We start from the raw sequence: 20,922 nt of genomic DNA on the forward strand, positions 1-20,922 counted from the left end.
CGAGGACTGAGAGAAACACATCCATTAACGGTGGAGGTCGTGTCTTTTTTTTTTTTAAATAGTAGTTTAATGGAAAACTAGCATTGCCCGGATATTTATTTATAGTGGGGGGGAAATGTCCGGACCAAACATAATTTCAAACGTTGGATTTTCTCCCTTACCAGAGTGGGGGTGTGTGTGGATTGTGGAGTACTGTGAAGCCATGGCAACTCCACTGCGCTGTACAGTATTACGGCAGTACACTAGAAGCCATTGTATGGCACAACAGGCTGTATCTCAACAGAACACAATATTTTCTTACCTCCACAATATTTGTTTCCAGGATGTAAGTCATCTGTGTACCAAGTTTCGTTGAAATTGCTCGAGCCATTCCAGAGTTATGCTGGAAAAAACACACATACACACAGACCTGTATATACATACATACATACATACATACATACATACATACGTGTGTGTGTGTGTGTGTTATATTTGTGCTTTGTATATTTGGCAACTTTGTATATTTGGCAAATATTTGTATATTTGGCAACAATAAAAATATTGGGTTTCTGTTGTGATGGACTCTTGTGACGAGCCAATTGACAGATAATGGAAGCAGTTAGCTTCCTCCCATAATTGGGGCTTACCAGGGGTTGTGACTTTAAATATGTATGTATGTATGTATGTATTTATATATATTGTATTTGTGCTGATAAATAAAGGGAGACTAGTATAGATATGTGTGTGTGTGTGTGTGTGTGTATGTATGTATGTATTTAGTGTCACTAAATCCCAGTAAGGGTATGGCTAGCTGATGAGAGCTAAATAGCTTGAAATAGATCTATACTAGTCTCCCTTTATTTATTTATCAGCACAAATATAACATATATATATATATATGTGTGTGTGTGTGTGTGTGTGTGTGTGTACTGTACATTACAAAGAAAAAGACAGACATTCATACAAAAGAAACGAAAGGGAAAGAATACCAAGAAAAAATAGTGGAAAACCTAGAAAAGAAGGAAACAATATGGGGGGAAAACCAGAACAATATATCAAGAAATGATTGTTCGCTTCATCAAAAGCATAAACAAATTTTAATAATTGATCGCTTTCTCTTAAAATATCCTACAGAACTTCCCCGGATTGGTAAATATACGGTACAATAAAAATTCACAGTACACAGATTCTCGATTTTCGGCCACGATTAGGGCCAAAACTTCTGCGGCTAAGCCAGATGGTTATTAAATGAATCACTGCAATCTAGGCATCTTGACAGTCACATAGCTTGAAAAACGTCGTTCGGCATCAGGGGTTCTCGATCTTGGCACCTTCACAACTTGTGGACTTCTACTCCCAGCATTTGCTAATTAAATGGGAGAAAATAATCCCACTCGTTCCCAGATAGTTTTGAAGAGATACAGCCTGGAAGGAAGCTTGCTTTTCGAGGCATAAAAACTATCCTTGTCTTGCAGGAAATCAACCGACAACAGCAAAAAAGGAAGCTGGCAATGCAAAAACACAATTTTAAGTGAGTTTCGCCTCAGCCCTGTTTGTGTGCGTTTACATGGAAGGAAACTCCACAATTCCAGGATGAGACACTCTCCCAAGTATACACATGGGGGGGACAGAGAAGTTATAACTGGTGAATCAGTGAGCATGGTTTATTCATTTTTATAATTATTTTTATAAATAACTCAAGGCGGCAAACCTACCTAATATTCCTTCCTCCTGATATTTACTCCACAACGACCACCGAGGAGCGAGGGGGGGTTTGGCTGAAAGTTACCCAGCCCTTGGGTCATTGTTACAAAGATATTTCCTCACCTGAACAAAGAAATAGAATAATCAGAGGCAAGCAAAAAGGCAGAGGGAAGGAAGGGAGTGGAAGGAAAGAGAAAAAGAGGAGAAGGAAGGAAAGAGAGAGGAGGGCAGGGGAAAGGGGATCGAAGGAAGGAAGACGTGGAAGGAAAAAGGGAAAGGGGGGAAGATTGGTGGAAGGAAGAAAAGAGAAAAAGAAATGTAGGAAGCAATATGGGTGGATGGAAAGCAATAAAAAGGGAGGGAGAGAGGGAGGAAGAAAGGAAGGAAGAGTGAAAGGGAAGAGAAAAAGGGGAAGGGAGGAAAGATAGAGGGCAGGGGAAAGGGGATCGAAGGAAGGAAGGAAGTGGAAGGAAAGAGAAAAAGGGGAAGGAAGGAAGGAAAGATAGAGGGCAGGGAAATGGGGATTAAAGGAGGGAAGACATGGAAGGAAAGAGAAAAAGGGAAACGGGGGAAGATTGGTGGAAGGAAGAAAAGAAAAATGTAGGAAGCAATATGGGTGGAAGGAAAGCAATAAAAAGGGAGGGAGAGAGAAAGGAAGGAAAGAAGGGAGCATAAGGAAAGAGAAAAAAGTAAGAGAGACAAAGGAAGATCGGTGGAAGGAAAGAGAAAGAGGGAAGGAGGGAGGAAGGAAAGAAGAAAGAAAAAATAAGAGATGAAGGAAGATTGATGGAAGGAAAGAGATAAATAGGAGGGAGGGAGAAAGGGAGTGGGAGGAAGAAGAAAAAAGAGGAAGAAAGGAGATGGATGGAAGGAAAGAGAGATAAAGGGAGGGAGGGAGGGAGAAAGGAGGGAGGGGGAAGAAGAGAGAAAGTGAGAGGAAGTAAGTAAATGTGGTTGGGTGGAAGGAAAAAGAAAAAGGGAGGAAAATTAAGAGAAAGAAGAAAAAAGAAGATAAAAAAGGAAAGAAAGAAAAAGAAAAAAGGAAAGAAAGAAAAAGAGGAAAAAAGAGAAAAAGAAAGGAAAAAAGTAAAGAGAGAAATAAAAAGAAAAAAGGAAAGAGAAAAAAGAGGAAAAAAGAGAAAAACGAGAAAGAAAAAGAAAGAGGAAAAAAGGAAAGAGAAAGAAAGAAAAAGAAAAAAGGAAGAAAGAAAAGAAAGAGAAAAAAGGAAAAAGAAAAAAGAGGAAAAAATGAAAGAAAGGAAGAAAGAAAGAAAAAGAAAAAAGGAAAGAAAGAAAAAGAGAAAAAAGGAAAAAAGGAAAGAGAAAGAAAGAAAAAGAAAAAAGGGAAGAAAGAAAAGAAAGAAAAAAGGAAAAAAGAAAAAGAAAAGAGGAAAAAAGGAAAGAAAGGAAGAAAGAAAGAAGAGGAAAGGAAAAAAGGAAAGAAAAAGAAAGAGAAAAAAGGAAGAGAAAGAAAAAGGGGAAAAAAGGAAAGAGAAAGAAAAAGAAAGAAGGAAAGAAAGAAAGAAAAAAGAAAAAGGAAAGAAAGAAAGAAAGAAAAAAGAGGAAAGAAAGAAAAAAAGAAGAAAGAAAAGCGGCAAGATACCATAAAGACCAATGGAGGCTCTTCTACTGCCCCCTCCTGGCCACTGGAAATTCTGATCAGGATGAACAATTGCAACCTTGAGATTCTCCAACTTTTAAGATTCAATCTCCCAAACTTCTTTATCCTTAGAAGTTTCTGGAAGGTAACCGAAGCCATTTCTCGGGGGGGGGGGGGGGGGGGGGGGAAGGCCATTTCCAACGTTCAGGTCACGGACGCCAAAACAACCCGAGCTCCAGGCTGCTTTCTTTCCCCAGCAGGATGGAAATGGTTGGGTGCCAAATTCCGCTGGGGAAATGAAGTTTCCTGGATGGTAATCCTGTGCCAATCAGCAAAGTGGGGATGGCTTAAAACCAGGATTCTGCCTACCGAAGCTGAGAGGAAGCCAGCAAGAGGCTGCAAAAGACGACAATTTTAGCCCCACATGTCTGTTGGCTGCTGAAGCGGTTGTTAAAGGATTTTGGTCCCATTTTACAACCTTTCTTATCCGCAAATGAACCACTGCAGTTAAGTTTGTGACACGGTTGTTAAGTGAATCCCATTGACTTCGCTTGTCAGAAAGTCGCAAAAGGAGGTCACATGATGCCGGGACATTGTGACTGTCATAAATATGAATCAGAACAGAGGAAGGAGAGGAGAGAAGGAAGGAAGGAAGGAATGAATGAATGAATGAAGGAAGGAAGGATCTCTCCTCGATCAGTTTCCATCCATTATTCTTCGTCTGGCCTTCAGATGCTTTGGAGAATAGTTTGAGTCCTTCTTCTTTGTAGCAACCCCTAAGATATTGGAAGGAAGGAGAGAGGGAAGGAAGGGAGGAGAGAAGGAAGGGAGGGAGAAGGTAGGAGGGTGGGAAGGAGGGATAGAAGGGAGGGAGGGAGAAAGAAGCAAGGAGAGAAGGACGGAAGGAAAGAGAGAAGGAAGGGAGAAGGAACGGAGGTGGGAAGGAAGGAGAGAAGAGAGGGAGAAGGAAGGAAGCAAGGAGAGGAGGGAAGCAAGAAGAGAAGGAAGGATGGAAGAAAGAAAACAGGTGGGAAGGAAGGAGAGAAGGGAGGGAAGGAGGAGAGAAGGAAGGAAAGGAGGGAAGGAAGGATCTCTCCTCGATCAGTTTCCATCCATTATTCTTCGTCTGGCCTTCAGATGCTTTGGAGAATAGTTTGACTCCTTCTTCTTTGTAGCAACCCCTAAGATATTGGAAGGAAAGAGAGAGGGAAAGAAGGGTGGAAGAAGGGTGGGAAGGAAGGATAGAAGGGAGGGAGGGAGAAGGAAGCAAGCAAGGAGAGGAGGGAAGGAAAGAGAGAAGGAAGGAGGAAGGAAAGAGAGAAGGAAGGAAGAAGGAAAGGAGTTGGGAAGGAAGAAGGGAGGGAGGGAGAAGGAAGGAAGCAAGGAGAGAAGGAGGGAAGGAAGGAGAGAAGGAAGGAGGAGGTGGGAGAGAAGGGAGCAAGGGAGAAGATAGGAAGCAAGGAGAGGAGGTGGGAAGGAGAGAAGGGGGAGGGAGAAGGAAGGAAGCAAGGAGAGGAGGGAAGGAAGAAGGAAAGGAGGTGGGAAGGAAGGCGAGAAGGAAGAAGGGAAGGAAAGAGGGAAGGGAGGGAGGGTGGAGAGAAGGAAGGATCTCTCCTTGATCAGTTTCCCTCCACTTTCCTTGTCTGGCCTTCAGGTGCTTTGGAGAGGAGCTTGACTCCCTCTTCTTTGGGGTAACCCCTAAGATATTGGAATCCAGCTCTCGTGACACCCCTGGTCCTTCTTTTCTCCAGACAAAACCAAACCCAAATCCTGCGGCCGTTCTTCCCATGTTTTGGCCTCCAGGCCTTTGAGCCTCTGAGTTGCTCTGCTCTCAACTTTTTCCAAAGTCTCAACACCCTTTTTTGCAGTGGGGTGACCAAAATTGTTTGCAGTATTTCAGGTGTGGCCTTGCTAGGGTTTTATTAAGCCGTACTAATCCTTTACATCTGTTAATTATGGATGCACGTTGAGGACTAGCTGCATTGGTGTGAGCAGATCAAAGCTTCGCACTGCCATGCCTTTAGGATGACAACATTCAAACTTTCTTCCCAGCAGAGAGGGAGAGAGAGGGAGAGAGAGAGAGAAAGAAAGAAAACACATGGCCGGCAAGCCACTCCCACCAGGTCACATGGCCAGCAAGCCACTCCCACAAAGGAGGCCACACCCAGAGTAGGTTGCAAATTTTTTTGAAACACACCACGGGGGTGTGTGTGTGTGAGTTAGACCAGTGTTTCTCAACTTTGGCAACTTGAAGATGTCCGGACTTCAACTCCCAGAATTCCCCAGCCAGCGAATGCTGGCTGGGGAATTCTGGGAGTTGAAGTCCGGACATCTTCAAGTTGCCAAGGTTGAGAAACACTGAGTTAGACAACTTTACTTGTCAACTTTGAAGATTTGCGGACTTCAGCTTCCAGAATTCCCCAGCCAGCATGGATGAATTCTGGGAATTGAAATCCAGAAGTCTTAAAAGTTGGTGAGGTTTCGGGACCTTTGTGGCTGGAGGGGGAAAAAAAAAGAGAAAAAAAAGGAGACCACAGTGAAATTTTAATTAAAAAACAAATGTCCTTTAATGGTATTGATTAGCTATAAATTCATAATTAGTGCTTTAAGAATAAACTGATTAAATACATTGTTCTCAAAAAGCCATTATAGATTTGTCTTTTATGCATCTGAGATACGGGCAAGACAAAAAACCCATTAGACGTATTTCAATATATCAAAATGCTTCGACGTTGTTTATGACATTGGTCTTTTTACACAGTGAGCTGCTGTTTCCATAATTCAGCCACGGAAAATTTACCTGTAAAATAGGAGAGAGGAGGGGGAAAAAAAACCCAACCCAGATCCAGATTAAATAAAAACCATAATAAAAAACCATAGTGGTTCGGTTGCTTTCCATAATATTAATAATAATAAAAAGATATCACTTATTCCTTTTGGCAGGCGGAGTCCAAGGCTCGCGTTTCAAAGTAAAGCATTTCAGAATCAGTGCATTGAAGTTTGTCCAAAAACAAAGTTTGTCAAAACACAAAAAAAACAAACCAACAATCCCAGTTAGAAGGTTGTTAAGCGTCCTCCGAGACAGGTTGCAATTTAGAAGTTTAGAAATGAAATCCGAATTAAAAACAGAAAGGAGGATATATTCCACCGGATTGGGGTGGGGGGGTGGTCTGCCTTGTCGCAAGAGCCAAAGCTGCAGAGGTGGAAATATTTCTCGGAACATCTGGCTGGGGCCTTGGAAAACATCAGGCAGAACGAAAGTGGAGCACCGGGGAAGATCCTTCTACTTCGTCTAAAACACATCATCATCATCATCGTTTCCCTTTAACTGCCCCATAATCCCTTGCAGGGTGGAGTCGGAGTGGTTACTGGCCAGACGCTCTTCCTGTTGCCAGTACGGAGTTTTGTTCAAACAGAGAGATATTCTCATTGTGCCCAAAGAGAGAGAGAGAAATATCTGCCTCTATGAGAAACATGGGAATTCTGGGAGTTGAAGTCCATCCAGCTTCAAGTTGCCGAGGTTGAGAAATACTGAATTTAGGTCCGTCTAGGAGCTCCTTGGCATTTTTTTTTTTATGGTCTGATGGCCACTTAGGAAACCAAGTCAGGTTTCCACCAAAACCAGGATATAAAATAGTCAAATGTTCTTCATTTCCAACTGTAGCTTGGTATTCCTTGGAGCAGAATCCCAAACATTTGGAGGTAAGTACGAAGGGCGCACAGAGCGACAGAAGGGTTTTTGCAAGCAATTCAGGGAAACAATCTCTGCAGTATTTGTAAGCCGAGATGTTCCATCTTGGTTTAAGCATTGCAAGATACTTTTTTCCGATCCTCAATCGTTACACAGAGGTTGTTTCTGCCGACATTATTTGAATAAAGACCCACTGTTAGGAATCCAGGGAAGCAATGCTAGGTACAGAATGGATTCTTAAAAGGATTTGGAAGGAAGGAGCCGTGTTAACAAGGGCAGGGGAGGAAGAGAAGCTAAATCGTGGTTAGATTAACCATGGTTTATTGAACCAGCCACAATCGATTGGATTTTTCCCGTCATCGAATCATACTGTATTATACCTTAGCGGGGGGATAACCTTTTCTGGACCGAGGGCCCAAAGTGCCCACATGAATGCATGACCCCACCCCCCAAAATCCAATGCATGCCCCCTGCACATGCCCCGCCTCCGTGTGACCAAACCCCAAAATGCAATGCACGTGCGGCCCCCATGTATGCGCCCTGCCCCCCGCGCATGCACGAATAGACCAGCAGGAGGCACGCGCCTATGTGCAGCAGAGTTGAACTGGAGTGACGGCTCGCGTGCCCAGAAGCGCCACTGCGCGCCGTCTCTGGCATGCGTGCCATAGGTTTGCCATCGGGGGTCTATACTTGGCGCTGTTTCAGCATACATTCATTCCATTTAAATTCTCCCCCACCACGTTTAAGGGCCTGGATTTTAGGAAAAAACTCTGAGGCCAGGTGTAACATTGCACAATTCTGAACCAGAGCCTTAACCGCTGAATATTGTACAACCACAGCTTAAAGAATAATAATAATAATAGTAGAGCAGCTCTAGAGAAGATTGATGGCTCTTTGGCCACGAAAGCAAAGAGTTAGGCAGCGTGTCAAAGTTTGTCTAATTGTAGCTAATTGTCCCTGGAAGGCAGACCTGGCAAAATTTGAGCAAAAAAAACCCAAAAAAACCAAGATTGGGTGAGTAAGAGGCCTGCTTGCTTTCAACATCCCACAGGACACGGCTAGGAAAATTCCCAGGAAGAAAAGTTGGAATTGAAGCAGCCCCAGGTGGTAGAGATTTAAAGAGCCGCAAACATCCTTTACACCCGGGGGTGAAATGCTACTGGGTTTGACCGCTTCGCTAGAACCGGTAGCAAAAAATTGCTAAGGCTCGCCAGAACCGGTAGTAAAAAAAAAACTTTTAAAAGTGGGTGGTGTTGGGGGGAGGAGGAGAGGGTTCCCTGACACTCGGCTGTGCCACGCGATCGTCGGAACCTTTCCCCTCCACTTTTTAAAGCATTTTTTTTTTACTATCTATTTGCTGGAATCACTAGTTAAAAAACGCTTTAAAAAGTGGGGGGAAAAATGTTTCCAACAATGGCACGGATCAACTGTGAGCTAAATGATCATCGGACAATTTTTTATTTCACTTTTTAACGCGATCGCTCGTCGGAACCATTTCCCCCCCCACTTTTTCAAGTGGTTTCCCCCCCCCCCCATGCTGGTTTTGGGCAAATAGGTAGGAGAAAAAAATGCTTTAAAAAGTGGGAAGTTGGCCACGCCCACCCGGTCACATGACCCCCACCACCACCAAGCCACGCCTGCAGAACCGGTGGCAAAAAAAGATTTAGATTTCACCCAACCTTGGCAACTTTTAAAAACTTGGGGACTTCCAGAATTCCTCAGCAGGTGCGTTGAAGTCCAGAAGCCTTCCAAGTTGCCAAGGCTGGAGACCCCTGCTTGAGACCCTTAAATAAGGCGCCTCTTCCTGGAGAACTGTCCCCCTTCAAGAAAAAAAATCCACGTGGGAGGAATTTGGAGCGTGTCTATTGGAAAAAAGGCCCCGCCTTTTTCCCAATAGTAGTTGTGGGTGCTCCTGTCACTGGAGGCTTTTAAGAAGAGACTGGACCGGAAGGGTTGAGGCCAGAGTTGGCCAACCTTTTCGGCACCCGGTGCACAAACCGGAAGGCGCTTGCAAGGCGCATGCATCTGTGCACGCACGCACTGCCCAGCTGGTCTTTGGGGTTTCCGGCACGCGAATGCCTGGCGGTCAGCTGGTCTTCACGCACGCCAGAGTACCGGAAACCCGAAGACTGGCTGGCGGGTACGTGCATGTCTGTTTTTGGGGTGGTTCTGGTTGTTTTCCAGGCCTTTTTCAGGCCGTGTTTTGGTGTTTCAGTGTTTCAATGTTTCCAGTGTTTTTCTTCCCATTTGGAACTGGCCCAAAAAAGGCCTGAAAATGACCCGGAAAACGGCTTGAAAATGGCCCCAAAAGGTCCAGAGAACAGACTGGTTTTTTGGCTGTTTTTCAAGCCTTTTTCAGGCCGTTTTTTGGGGGGCAGGTCTTTTCAGTGTTTGAATGTTTCCAGTGTCTTTCTTCCTACTTGGAACTAGTCGAACTGGCCCAAAAATGGCCCAAAAAAGGCCTGAAAATGACCTGGAAAATGGCCCCAAAAGGCGCAGAAAACAGCCTGTTTTTTTTGGCTGTTTTTGGCCCGTTTTCCGGCACTCCGGCGCCTGTGAACACCAGCTGGGAAACCAGAAGAGCAGCTGGCGATGGTGCACATGCCCAGAGAGAGGGCTGTGCGTGTCATCTCTGGCACATGTGCCATAGGTTGCCCATCATACATGCAGGGTCTCCTGCCTGAGCAGGGGGTTGGGCTAGAAGACCAGATCACCTGCAGAGCCTCCCTTTGAGGAGGCTGCCTTAATCCACGGGCTTCGTTAAAAGCAAGGATTTACAAAAGAAATGGGAAAACTGATGGGATATATATATATATATAGTTCCCCCTACTCCCTGTCCACTGATGACGTTACCTAGTTGGGCCATGAAACGTCTGCAAGAAAACAGCCAAGCTCAGAGAGCAACAAGCACCCCACCGTTCTCCTCCTCTTCCTTATAGCACTGAAGATGTTCCCTAGTTGGGTCATGAAACATCTGCAAGAAAACAGCCAAGCTCAGAGACCAACCCCTCAGCTCCTCCTCCTCCATCTCTCCACAATCCTCTCTTCTAGCACTCATGAGGTTACCTAGTTGGGTCAGGAAACGCCTGCAAGAAAACCACCGAGTTCGAAGAGCACCAAGGACCCTCCCTCTACTTATTACAAGATGACAGTAAGGAGGAAACGAATACCCAGTCTCTTAGAACAAGGATCTCCATCTTGGGCAACTTGAGGACTTCAACTCCCAGAATTCCGTCAGGAATGAGGGACTCTGGGAGTTGAAGTCCCCATCGTCTTAAAGTTGCCAAGGTTGGCAGATCTCTGACTTGGAACATAGACAGATTGGAGATTGTTTGGTGATCCAGACATAAACCTTGGGTTCCGACCACGGAGTGGACATCCCAGCAGTCAAATAAAAACCTCAGGAGTGGGGAAAACAGCGCAGCCACTGCTTGGGCCCAGGCATTGCCACCCTAGAGAAGGCCTTCAGAAACCCAAATATGGTGGTATGGCTTTAACAATGCAAGGAGGACGAGGAAAAACTCCCATCGAGGGGTTGGTAGATGTGAGGATGCTTGAACTGTTGGGATGGCTTCGTCGTTCCAGGAGCCGAGAAAGGAAAGAAGGAAAAAAATTTTTGTAGCGCCAAGAGCTTCCCACGGGGCAGTCGAAGGGCTCCGAAGACGCTGCCTGGGACTTCTTCGACCGGTCGCTTCTTAGGGCTTCTTCGGTGATTCTACTAAGAGAACGGGCCAAATCCCGAAGAGGAACTATTGAAAAGAAAGAAGAAAAATGGTTAGGCTGTTGGGTCAAGGAAGGAAAGCAAGAATGAATGAATGGAGGGAGGGAGGGAAAGGGAAAGGAAGGGAGGGAAAGGGGAAGGAAGGGAGGGAGGGAAAGAAAGCGTGGGAGAGAGGAAGAGAGGGAAAGGGATAGGAAAAGGAAGGAAAGGAAAGGGGAAGGAAGGGAGGGAGGAAGGGAGAGAGGGAAAGAAAAAGGGAAAGGGGAAGGAAGGAAGGGAGGGAGGGAAAGAAAGAAAGGGAGGGAGAGAGGAAGAGAGGGAAAGGAAAAGGGAAAGGAAAATGAAGGGAGGGAAAGGGGGAGGAAGAAAGAAAGAGAGGGAGGAAAAGGGAAAGGGAGGGAAAGGGAAAGGGGAAGGAAGGGATGAAAGAAGGAGAGGAACTAAGGGGAAAGGGGAGAGAGAAAGAAGAGAGTGAGTGAGAAAGGAAGGTATTTTAATTATTCTCATGTTTTCAATGGCCTTAAATTCACCTAGAAAAGAAAGCAAAATAATTAAAAAAAAACTCATAAAAGTTCAAAAGGGCAGATTTCATGAATAACTTTCAATCCCAGAATGCTTTGCAGGGAAGCCATTAAGGATGGAACCGTTTCGAATTCGCAATCCAGGGAAAAACTTAACCTATGGGAAGGAGACCTGGTGGCGCAGTGGTTAGAATGCATATTGCAGGCTAACTCTGCCCACAGTCAGGCGTTTGATTCTGGTTGACTCAGCCTTCCAGCCTTCTGAGGTCGCTAAAACAAGGATCCAGATTGTTTGGGGTAATATGCTGACACTGTAAACCACTTAGGAAGGGAGGAAAGGAAGGAGGAAGAAAGGAAGGAAGGAAGGAAGGAAGGAAGGAAGGAAGGAAGGATGGAAGGAAAGTAAGGAAGGAGGGAAGGAAGGGAAGGAAGGAAGGAAGGACGGGAAGGAAGAAAGGAAGGAAGGAAGGGAAGGAAAGGAAGGAAGGAAAGGAAGGAGGGAAGGAAAGGAAGGAAGGAAGGAAAGGAAGGAGGGAAGGAAGGGAAGGGAAGGGAAGGAAGGAAGCTTACCTCCCTGAAGAAGCTCATCTGGTTATTAGTCATCTGCAGTTAATTACAGGTAGTCCTCAACTTACAACAGTTCATTTAGTGACCATTCAAAGTTACTACGGCACCGAAAAAAGTGTCCGGTTTTCACACTTAAGACCATTGCATCATCCCTCTGGTGACATGATCAAAATTCAAATGTTTGGCAACTGATTCATATTTATGACGGTCGCAGTGTCCCGGGGTCACGTGATTCCCTTTTGCGACCTTCTGACGAACAAAGTCAGATTCATTTAACAACCAGGTTACGAACTTAACAACTGAGGCGAGGAAGGTGAAATGGGGCAAAATTCACTCAACAACTGTCTCGCTTAGCAACAGAAATGTTGAAGTCAATTGTGGCCATAAGTAGAGGACTACCTGGGCTTATCTCGAATGCCTTAGGCATGTTAGGTTTTTCCCCGAGGGAGGAGAAAGTAGTACAGGTTGACTTACGCCCACAATAGCCATCGCACAGAGACTCAGATGCTGCTTTGGTTTAGAGTCGGCCCCTTTCCCCCCAACCATCGGGGTCCTCCTTTTACCGACCTCAGGACAAAAGGCTGAATCAACCTTCAGGCGGTCAGGATTGAACTTCTGGCCCTGAATAGAGTTAGCCTGCAATATTGTATTCTAACCACTGTGCCATCATGGCCCTTCCTTCCTTCTTCCCTTCCTTGTAGTCCTTTCTCCTTCCTTCCAGTTCTTTTTCCTTCCTTCCTTGTAGTCCTTTTTCCCTTCCTTCCTTCCTTCCTTGTAGTCCTTTCTCCTTCCTTCCTTCCTTCCTTCCTTCCTTGTAGTCCTTTCTCCTTCCTTTCTTCATTGTAGTTCTTTTCCCTTCCTTTCTTCCTTGTAGTCCTTTTTCCTTCCTTCTTTCTTTCCTTGTATTCCTTTTCCTTCCTTCCCTGTAGTCCTTTTTCCTCCCTTTCTTTCTTCCCTTGTATTCTTTTTCCTTTCTTCCTTCCTTCCTTGTAGTCCTTTTTCCTTCCTTCCTTGTAGGTTTTTCCTTCCTTCCTTGTAATTCTTTTTCCTTCCTTCCTTCCTTGTACTCCTTTTTCCCTTCCTTCCTTCATTGTAGTCCTTTCTCCTTTCTTCCTTGTAGTCCTTTTTCCCTTCCTTCCTTCCTTGTAGTTTTTTCCTTCCTTCCTTGTAGTTCTTTTTCCCTTCCTTCCTTCCTTCCTTCCTTCCTTCCTTCCTTCCTTCCTTCCTTCCTTCCTTGTAGTTTTTTCCCTTCCTTCCTTGTAGTCCTTTCTCCTTCCTTCCTTCCTTGTAGTTCTTTTCCCTTCCTTCCTTGTAGTCCTTTTTCCTTCCTTCCTTCCTTGTAGTCCTTTCTCCTTCCTTCCTTCATTGTAGTTCTTTTCCCTTCCTTCCTTGTAGTCCTTCCTTCCTTCCTTCTTTCCCTTTCCTCCCTTCCTCCCCAAGTGGTTTACAACGTCAGCCTCTTGCCCCTAATAATCTGGGTCTTTCATTTTACTGACCTTGGAAGGACAAAATGCTAAATTAACCTTCAGCCAGTCAGGAACCAACTGCTGGCAGTGGACAGAATTAGCCTGCAATACCACATTCTCACCGCTACGCCACCAGGGCTCAGTGAGCCCCAAATTTCCCGTTTCTATGCCAGGCATTTCTTAAGTGAGTTTTGCCTCATTTTATGACCTTTCTTGCCACAGTTGTTAAGTGAATCCAGCTTCCCCATTGACTCTGCTTGTCAGGTCGTCGCAAAAGATGATCACGTAATCCCGGGACACTGCAGCCGTCATAAATATAAGCCATTCGCCAAGTGCCTGAATTTGGATCACATGACCAGAGGGATGCTGAAACGGTCGTTAAGTGTGAAAACCGGTCGTAAGTCACATTCTTCTGTGCCGTCGCAACTTCGAACGGTCCCTAAGCAGAATGTTGTTAAGTCGAAGACGGCCTGTATCACAATTCAGTTACGTAGAATGCAGTAAAACGTTCCCAAAACTAAATGAGATTTAGCCAGATGCTGATGGTCCCAGAGGTGTTTTTTTCAAAAGGCAACTGGACTTTCTTGGGTTTTTATTCCCTTGAAGAAGTTTCGCTTTTCATCCGAGAAGCTTCTTCACTTCTGACTGAAGACCCAAAGAACCTTTTTGGATGAGAAGAGAAATGTCTTCAAGGGAAAAAAACCAAGGAAGTCCAGTTGTCTTTTGAAAAAAACACCTCTGGGACAACTATGAACAGGGAAGGCCTTGGGAAGGCCGCGCTTGGAATATGGGGCTGGAGGCAAGAACAGGGGTTAAAATAGAATGGAAAGCTGAAGTTTTTTTTTATTAGGAATAATGTCTGCGAAACACAAAAAAGAAATCCAGTATTTAATACTACATACAATTACGGCGGCAAGGATTGGTTCCACCACAAAATCACGGAGGACAAAATCACGCTCGACGAAAGCGCGCATTTGACATCATCACAGCGCGACGAAAACATCGCGCTGTGATCGAAAAATGTAAAAATAAAGCTAAAACCTTACCCTAACCCCCCCAAACCTAACCCTAACCCTAAATCTAACCCTAAACCTAACCGTTAACGTAACGCTAAACCTAACGCTAACCCTTAACCTAACGCTAAACCTAACGCTAACGCTCTAAACCTAACCCTAACCCTTAACCTAACCCTAACCCTAACCCTTACCTTTATGTGAATCGGCTTGCTTTAATTTTAATTTTATTTCAATTTTTAATTTTTTTCGTCGCGCTGTGATGACGTCACATGCACGCTTTCGTCGAGCGAGATTTTGTCCTCCGCGCTTTTGACGGGTCACGCAAGGATTGTCTTTGCCCAGAAATGGAAAAACAAATTAATTCCAAGCGAAGATGAAATAATAAGAAAGGTTATGGACTGTGCCGAAATGGACAAACTAACTAAAGAAATCCAGGGAAAAGAAGAATCAGAATTCTACCAGATATGGGATAAATGGTATAGGTGGATGGAGGAAAGAAACAAGAATCGATGAAGGAATATAACAAAACTCAAAAAATAATAGTTATGAGTAAAATAAGAGGGTTAAGAATGGTGAAATCCAAATGAAATACAATAGAAGGGGAAATAATATAAGGTGAGCGGTATCGACTGATGATTGCTATTAGAAAGAACAGGAAGTTCCTGTTCGTATTGTATTGTGTAAATATGGTGTATGTCTTAATTTTGTCTGTGTATATTTTACATGTTTGTTAATAAAAATCTTAAAAAAGAAGTTGTGGATATTCCATTACTGGAAGTTTTTAAGAAGAGACTGGACAGCTACTTATCTGAAAGAGTATAGGCTCTCCTGCTTGAGCAAGGGGCTGGACTAGAAGACCTCCAAGGTCCTTTCCAGCTTGCTCATACATTCATTCATGGTAAAGTAAGGTAAAGTTTGGAGTTTGGAGTTTGGAGTTTATTCAATTTGTAGGCCGCCCTATTCCCCGAAGGGACTCAGGGCGGCTGAACAAAAGCCAAGGGAGGGGAAATTACAAAAAGTAAGACAAAATCAATCAGACAATATGAACAATTTAAAAGCACAACAGACACAGCAAATTCGAGTGGGGGGGGGGGACTCAACCCCAGGCTTGCTGGGACAGCCAGGTCTTCACGGCCGGAAGGCCCGAAAGGCCCGAAGGGTGGAGGGGGTCCGAATCTCCACGGGGAGCTCGTTCCAAAGGGCCAAAGTAAAGTAATAAAACAAAACAATAACATAATAAAGTAATAAAATTAAAATAATAATTTCAGGGAAACACTGGCAGCTTTGGGAAAACCAAAAAGGTTGTATCTTGTATTTCTGTTTGCATCAATGTCAGAGGTGTCCAATCTTGACAAGTTTAAGACCTGTGGACTTCAACTCCCAGGAGACACTGGGCAGCCACTTGGTCTGAAATGGTCTAGGGTCTCCTGCTTGAGCAGGGGGTTGGACTAGAAGACCTCCGAGAGTCCCTTCCACCAGCTCTATCCCGATTAGATTATAGTTTTTTTTCCAGTGCCATTATAACTCTCAACTGTAAATCGAGATGCTGCCTTTTGCTCCTGGAAGAGCGGCTAGGGAATAAAACACCGGCTGCAGGCATTTATCTTCATGGATTTATTTTTATTCCCGGCCTGTTTTGAAATCATAAAGCAGCGCTTTGCTTCCATCGAACAACGCAAGCTCTGTGTCTTACATACTGAATAAGAGCTCCCCTTGATAATACAGGATTCAAAAGAGGCCAGGGATATAAATCCATCCAACGAGACAAGAGAAATATGCACAGCAGATATTCGGAGAGCTTCACGTCGCAAGGAGACCTGTCATTCACTCATCAAATATCTATGTCCATTGAAAGCGACAGTGATGTTGGCGTCATAATAGCAGGGGTCTCCGACCTTGGCAACTTTAACCCTGGCGGACGTCAACTCCCAGAATTCCCATTTTTTCCCCCCATAGATATTTCTCTCTCTGGGCACAATGAGAATATATCTCTGCTGAACAAAACTCCGCATTGGCGACAGGAAGGGCATCTGGCCAGGAAACACTCGGCTCCATCCCATTGCCCCGACTCCACCTTGCAAGGAATTATGGCAGAGGTCTTCAAACTTGGCAGCTTTAAGACTTGTGGACTTCAACTCCCAGAATTCTCCAGCCAACTGGCTGGAGAATTCTGGGAGTTGAAGTCCACAAGTCTTAAAGTTGCCAAGTTTGGAGACCCTTGGATGATGGGGTCATTAAAAGGAGATGATGATGATGATGATGATGATGATGATGATGATGATGATGATCAAAGCTGACTGGGGAATTCTGAGCCGAGGTGGCGCAGTGGTTAAATGCAGCACTGCAGGCTACTTCAGCTGACTGCAGTTCAGCAGTTCGGCTGTTCAAATCCCACCAGGCTCAAGGTTGACTCAGCCTTCCATCCTTCCGAGGTGGGTAAAATGAGGACCCGGATTGTTGGGGGCGATATGCTGACTCTGTAAACCGCTTAGAGAGGGCTGAAAGCCCTATAAAGCGGTATATAAGTCTAACTATTGCTATTCTGGGAGTTTGAAGTCCGCCAGGCTTAAAGTTGCCAAGGTTGGAGACCCCCGATGTAAAACGCACCAATGCAGATCAAATTTAAGATCTTTGGTGAATTGCATCCTGACATTTATATAAAATATAGTATAGGTTCAGAGGTAGTCCTGGACTTATGACCACAATTGAGCCCCGAATCTCTGCTGCTAAGGGAGACAGTGGTTCAGAGAGTTTTTGCCCCTCCCTTTCTTGCCACACGTGTTAAGCCGATCTCCAAAGTAGTAACATGGTTGTTTAGTGAATCCGCCTTCGTCATTGACTTTCCTTGTCAAAAGGGAATGATGTGACCCAGGGACACTGCAACCGTCGTAAATATGAGTCTGGATTTTGATCACATGACCATGGGGATGCTGCCACAGTCGTAAGTGGGGACAACGGACATAAGTCTCTTTTTCAGGGCCGCTGTAACTTCGAATGGTCACAGAATGAATGGTTGTAAACCGAGGATTACCTTTAATTCAAATGTTCGTCAGTTAATCAATTCGTTACTTAGAGCCTCAAGGTGTCAAAGACATTTTGATAGGCAAAACTAGAATCTGATTTGGAGTTACAGGTAGTTCTTGACTTACAACAGTTCATTTAGTGACGGTTGGAAGTTACAATGGCACTGAAAAAAAGGGACTTATGACCGTTTTTCACACTTATGACCAATTTGGGCACTTGGCAAACTGATTCATATTTATGACGGCTGCAGCGTCCTGGAGGTCAACTGCTCCCTTTTTGTGACCTTCTGACATGCATAGTCAATGGGGAGACCCAATTCACTTAACATCTGTGTGACTGATTCACTTAACAACCGTGGCAAGAAAGGTTACAAAAATTCACTTAACAAATGTTTCGCAGACATTTTGGGCTCCATTGTGGTCGTAAGCCGAGGACTGTCTGTACTGATAAATCAAACTCCATAGCTGGGATCACGCTGTTGGCTTGTCCACTTTCTCGGACGTCTTTTAAGCTGAGGAGCTTTGTGATAAAATTACAACTCAACAAATCCTTAAGGGGAAAACAGACATTTGTTTATTCTGCAAATTTTGGAAGAGCAAATGCAAGCATTAAATGGGATAAATCTTTCAACGCAATAAAAGAAAATAAATAGATTTCTGGATGCAGGAAGCCCTTATATCCTCTTCTCAATTGTTATATTGACTCTGCAGCTTTTATGTATGCCGTAACTTTTGTTTTTCTCTACAATAAACAAAAAAATAAAAATAAAAAATCACTTATCCACTACTTCAAGTTTGCCCTAAGAAGCTGTTTAGCTATTGGGGGGAAGGGGTGGAAAGCCCACTGGAGAATGTCTTTAGCACCTTACCTTGACCTTTGGCCTGTATTTCAGGTAAAGTGTCCGGGAATATAAACTAGAATCAGAAGAAGAAACGGGGAAAAAGGAGATTAAAAGAAACAGTTTGGATCAATCAGTTTAAGTCAACATCACTGCCTGGTCCTCTCTTGAACTCAGCTCTACCTCTGGGACCAGCTAGGAGGCTGTGATTGATCCTTCTACCTTCCTTCCCTCTGCAATATCTGCCCGTCCGTCCACCCTCCCTAATGTCTATCCATGTCCTTTCATCTTCCTTCCATCCTTCCCTATCCAATGTCCATCTGTCCATCTTCCTTCCCTCTGCAATGTCTATCCATCCATCCATCCATCCATCCATTCTTCCTTCCTTCCCTCTCCAATGTCTATCCATCCATACTTCCTTCCTTTCCTATCCAATGTGAATCCATCCATCCATCCATCCATCGACCTTTCCTTCCTTCCCTCTCCAATGTCCGTCCATCGATCCATCCATCCACTCTTCCTTCCTTCCCTATCCAATGTCTATCCACCCATCCATCGACCTTTCCTTCCTTCCCTCTCCAATGTCTATCCATCCATACTTCCTTCCTTTCCTATCCAATGTGAATCCATCCATCCACCCATCCATCAACCTTTCCTTCCTTCCCTCTCCAATGTCCGTCCATCGATCCATCCATCCATCCATCCACTCTTCCTTCCTTCCCTATCCAATGTCTATCCACCCATCCATCGACCTTTCCTTCCTTCCCTCTCCAATGTCTATCCATCCATACTTCCTTCCTTTCCTATCCAATGTGAATCCATCCATCCACCCATCCATCGACCTTTCCTTCCTTCCCTCTCCAATGTCCATCCATCGGTCCATCCATCCATTCATCCACTTCTTTCCTTCCCTCTCCAATGTCTATCCATCTATCCATCCACCCCTCCTTCCCTCCCTCTCCAATGTCCGTCCATCCATCCATCCATCCATCCATCCATCCATCCAGTCTTCTTTCCTTCCCTCTCCAATGTCTATCCATCCATCCATCCATCCATCCATCCATCCATCCATCCATCCACTCTTCTTTCCTTCCCTCTCCAATGTCCGTCCATCCATCCACTTTTCCTTCCTTCCCTAATGTCTATCCATCCATCCACCCACTCTTCTTTCCTTCCCTCTCCAATGTCTGTCCATCCATTCATCCATCCATCCATCCACTCTTCTTTCCTTCCCTCTCCAATGTTCGTCCGTCCGTCCATCCGTCCGTCCATCCATCCATCCATCCATCCATCCATCCATCCATCCATCCATCCACTCTTCTTTCCTTCCCTCTCCAATGTCCGTCCATCCATCCACTTTTCCTTCCTTCCCTAATGTCTATCCATCCATCCACCCACTCTTCTTTCCTTCCCTCTCCAATGTCTGTCCATCCATTCATCCATCCATCCATCCACTCTTCTTTCCTTCCCTCTCCAATGTTCGTCCGTCCGTCCATCCGTCCATCCATCCATCCATCCATCCATCCATCCATCCATCCACTCTTCTTTCCTTCCCTCTCCAATGTCCGTCCATCCATCCACTTTTCCTTCCTTCCCTAATGTCTATCCATCCATCCACCCACTCTTCTTTCCTTCCCTCTCCAATGTCTGTCCATCCATCCATCCATCCATCCATCCATCCACTCTTCTTTCCTTCCCTCTCCAATGTCCGTCCGTTCGTCCATCCATCCGTCCGTCCGTCCATCCATCCACCCATCCATCCACTCTTCTTTCCTTCCCTCTCCAATGTTCGTCCATCCGTCCGTCCGTCCATCCATCCATGCTGTTGTGTAAACTGCCAGAAAAGGAAAGGGGACATACCTGAACAGGATGTGAAGGTAGGAACCGAGTCCCGTGAAGATGTGCCACCAAGCATGAAACTGCGTGACCACGCCCACGAGCGGAGGCAGCCTCTCACGTAACCCCCTGTGGAGAGACACAATCGCAAAGGTCACCCACTGGTTTCCCAAGCCATCTTCCAGATCCCGGCCTCCTACAAAGACCAAGGAACCTCGCAGCAAACCCTGGTTTCTTTGAGAATCTGTAAAAGAATCACTTTTAAGAAGCTGCATCCCCTGGCTAGGGAGACAATAAAGACGTCCGTTCTGACCCCGGCTTCCTGAGTAAGCATAAATCACAATCTTAGTCCCAAAAACCTTATTTTATTTATACGGCTGTAAGTTATGGCCATTCACAGCCCGTAATGATTCACAAACAGCCTGTGAAGAGTCCGACAGATGTCTGCTCGAGTTGCCACGGTCTTTCAGGGGAATCTTGTTAAATACCCACCTTTATCTCCCTTGAAACACTGCCAGAGACCTCATTGCCAAATGCAGAGCAAGGCCAGACTTAGCACAGAGTCAAACAGAACTTTTCAAAGCTTGGACCGACAAACTAATTGCTTCCTGCAAAGGATCACGTCCCGTTCGCTCCTCTTTTATCTTATGAGAGGGGCCAATCATCTCCAAGCCTTACTCCTGAGTTGACCCTGTTTTCTTAATTGTTCTTGCCTTCTGGCAGCTCTGTGTATGTGCACACTGGGAACAGGCTCCTGCTGTTCTTCTGTGAAGGCAGCTGATACTGTTAGACGGCCTCAACCCCCTCTCTGCCCCCCCTCAGACTCCAGGACTGGCCCATGTTCCTCCCCAACCTCCTCACTGTCCGAATCTGGCTGCTGGCGGGCCACAACAAGGTCTTCAAGATGAGAACTGGGTAAAGCTGCCCAGGCATAATGTAATCTCTCTAAGGACAAG

At 45.0% G+C, this 20,922-nt stretch overlaps 1 protein-coding gene across 2 annotated transcripts in view; it reads right to left on the reverse strand.

Moving 5' to 3' along the window:
- Positions 1-10,028: 10,028 nt before the first annotated feature.
- The window catches only part of ACER3 (alkaline ceramidase 3), a 40,895-nt gene continuing 30,001 nt past the window's right edge, over positions 10,029-20,922 (reverse strand). Inside the window, exons 9-11 of one of the 2 annotated variants that reach the window (XM_032220346.1) lie at positions 19,991-20,095; positions 18,161-18,206; positions 10,029-10,726 (exon numbers count right to left, since the gene is read on the reverse strand). In XM_032220346.1, the coding sequence (XP_032076237.1) occupies positions 10,673-10,726; positions 18,161-18,206; positions 19,991-20,095 (205 nt within the window). In that variant the 3' untranslated portion in view covers positions 10,029-10,672. Of the gene's footprint in view, positions 10,727-17,842; positions 18,034-18,160; positions 18,207-19,990; positions 20,096-20,922 lie in introns of those variants that run through there. The other variant, XM_032220347.1, reaches the window with a different exon arrangement.

This window comes from Thamnophis elegans, chromosome 6 (genome assembly GCF_009769535.1).
Source record: "Thamnophis elegans isolate rThaEle1 chromosome 6, rThaEle1.pri, whole genome shotgun sequence".
Taxonomy (NCBI): Eukaryota; Metazoa; Chordata; class Lepidosauria; order Squamata; family Colubridae; genus Thamnophis; species Thamnophis elegans.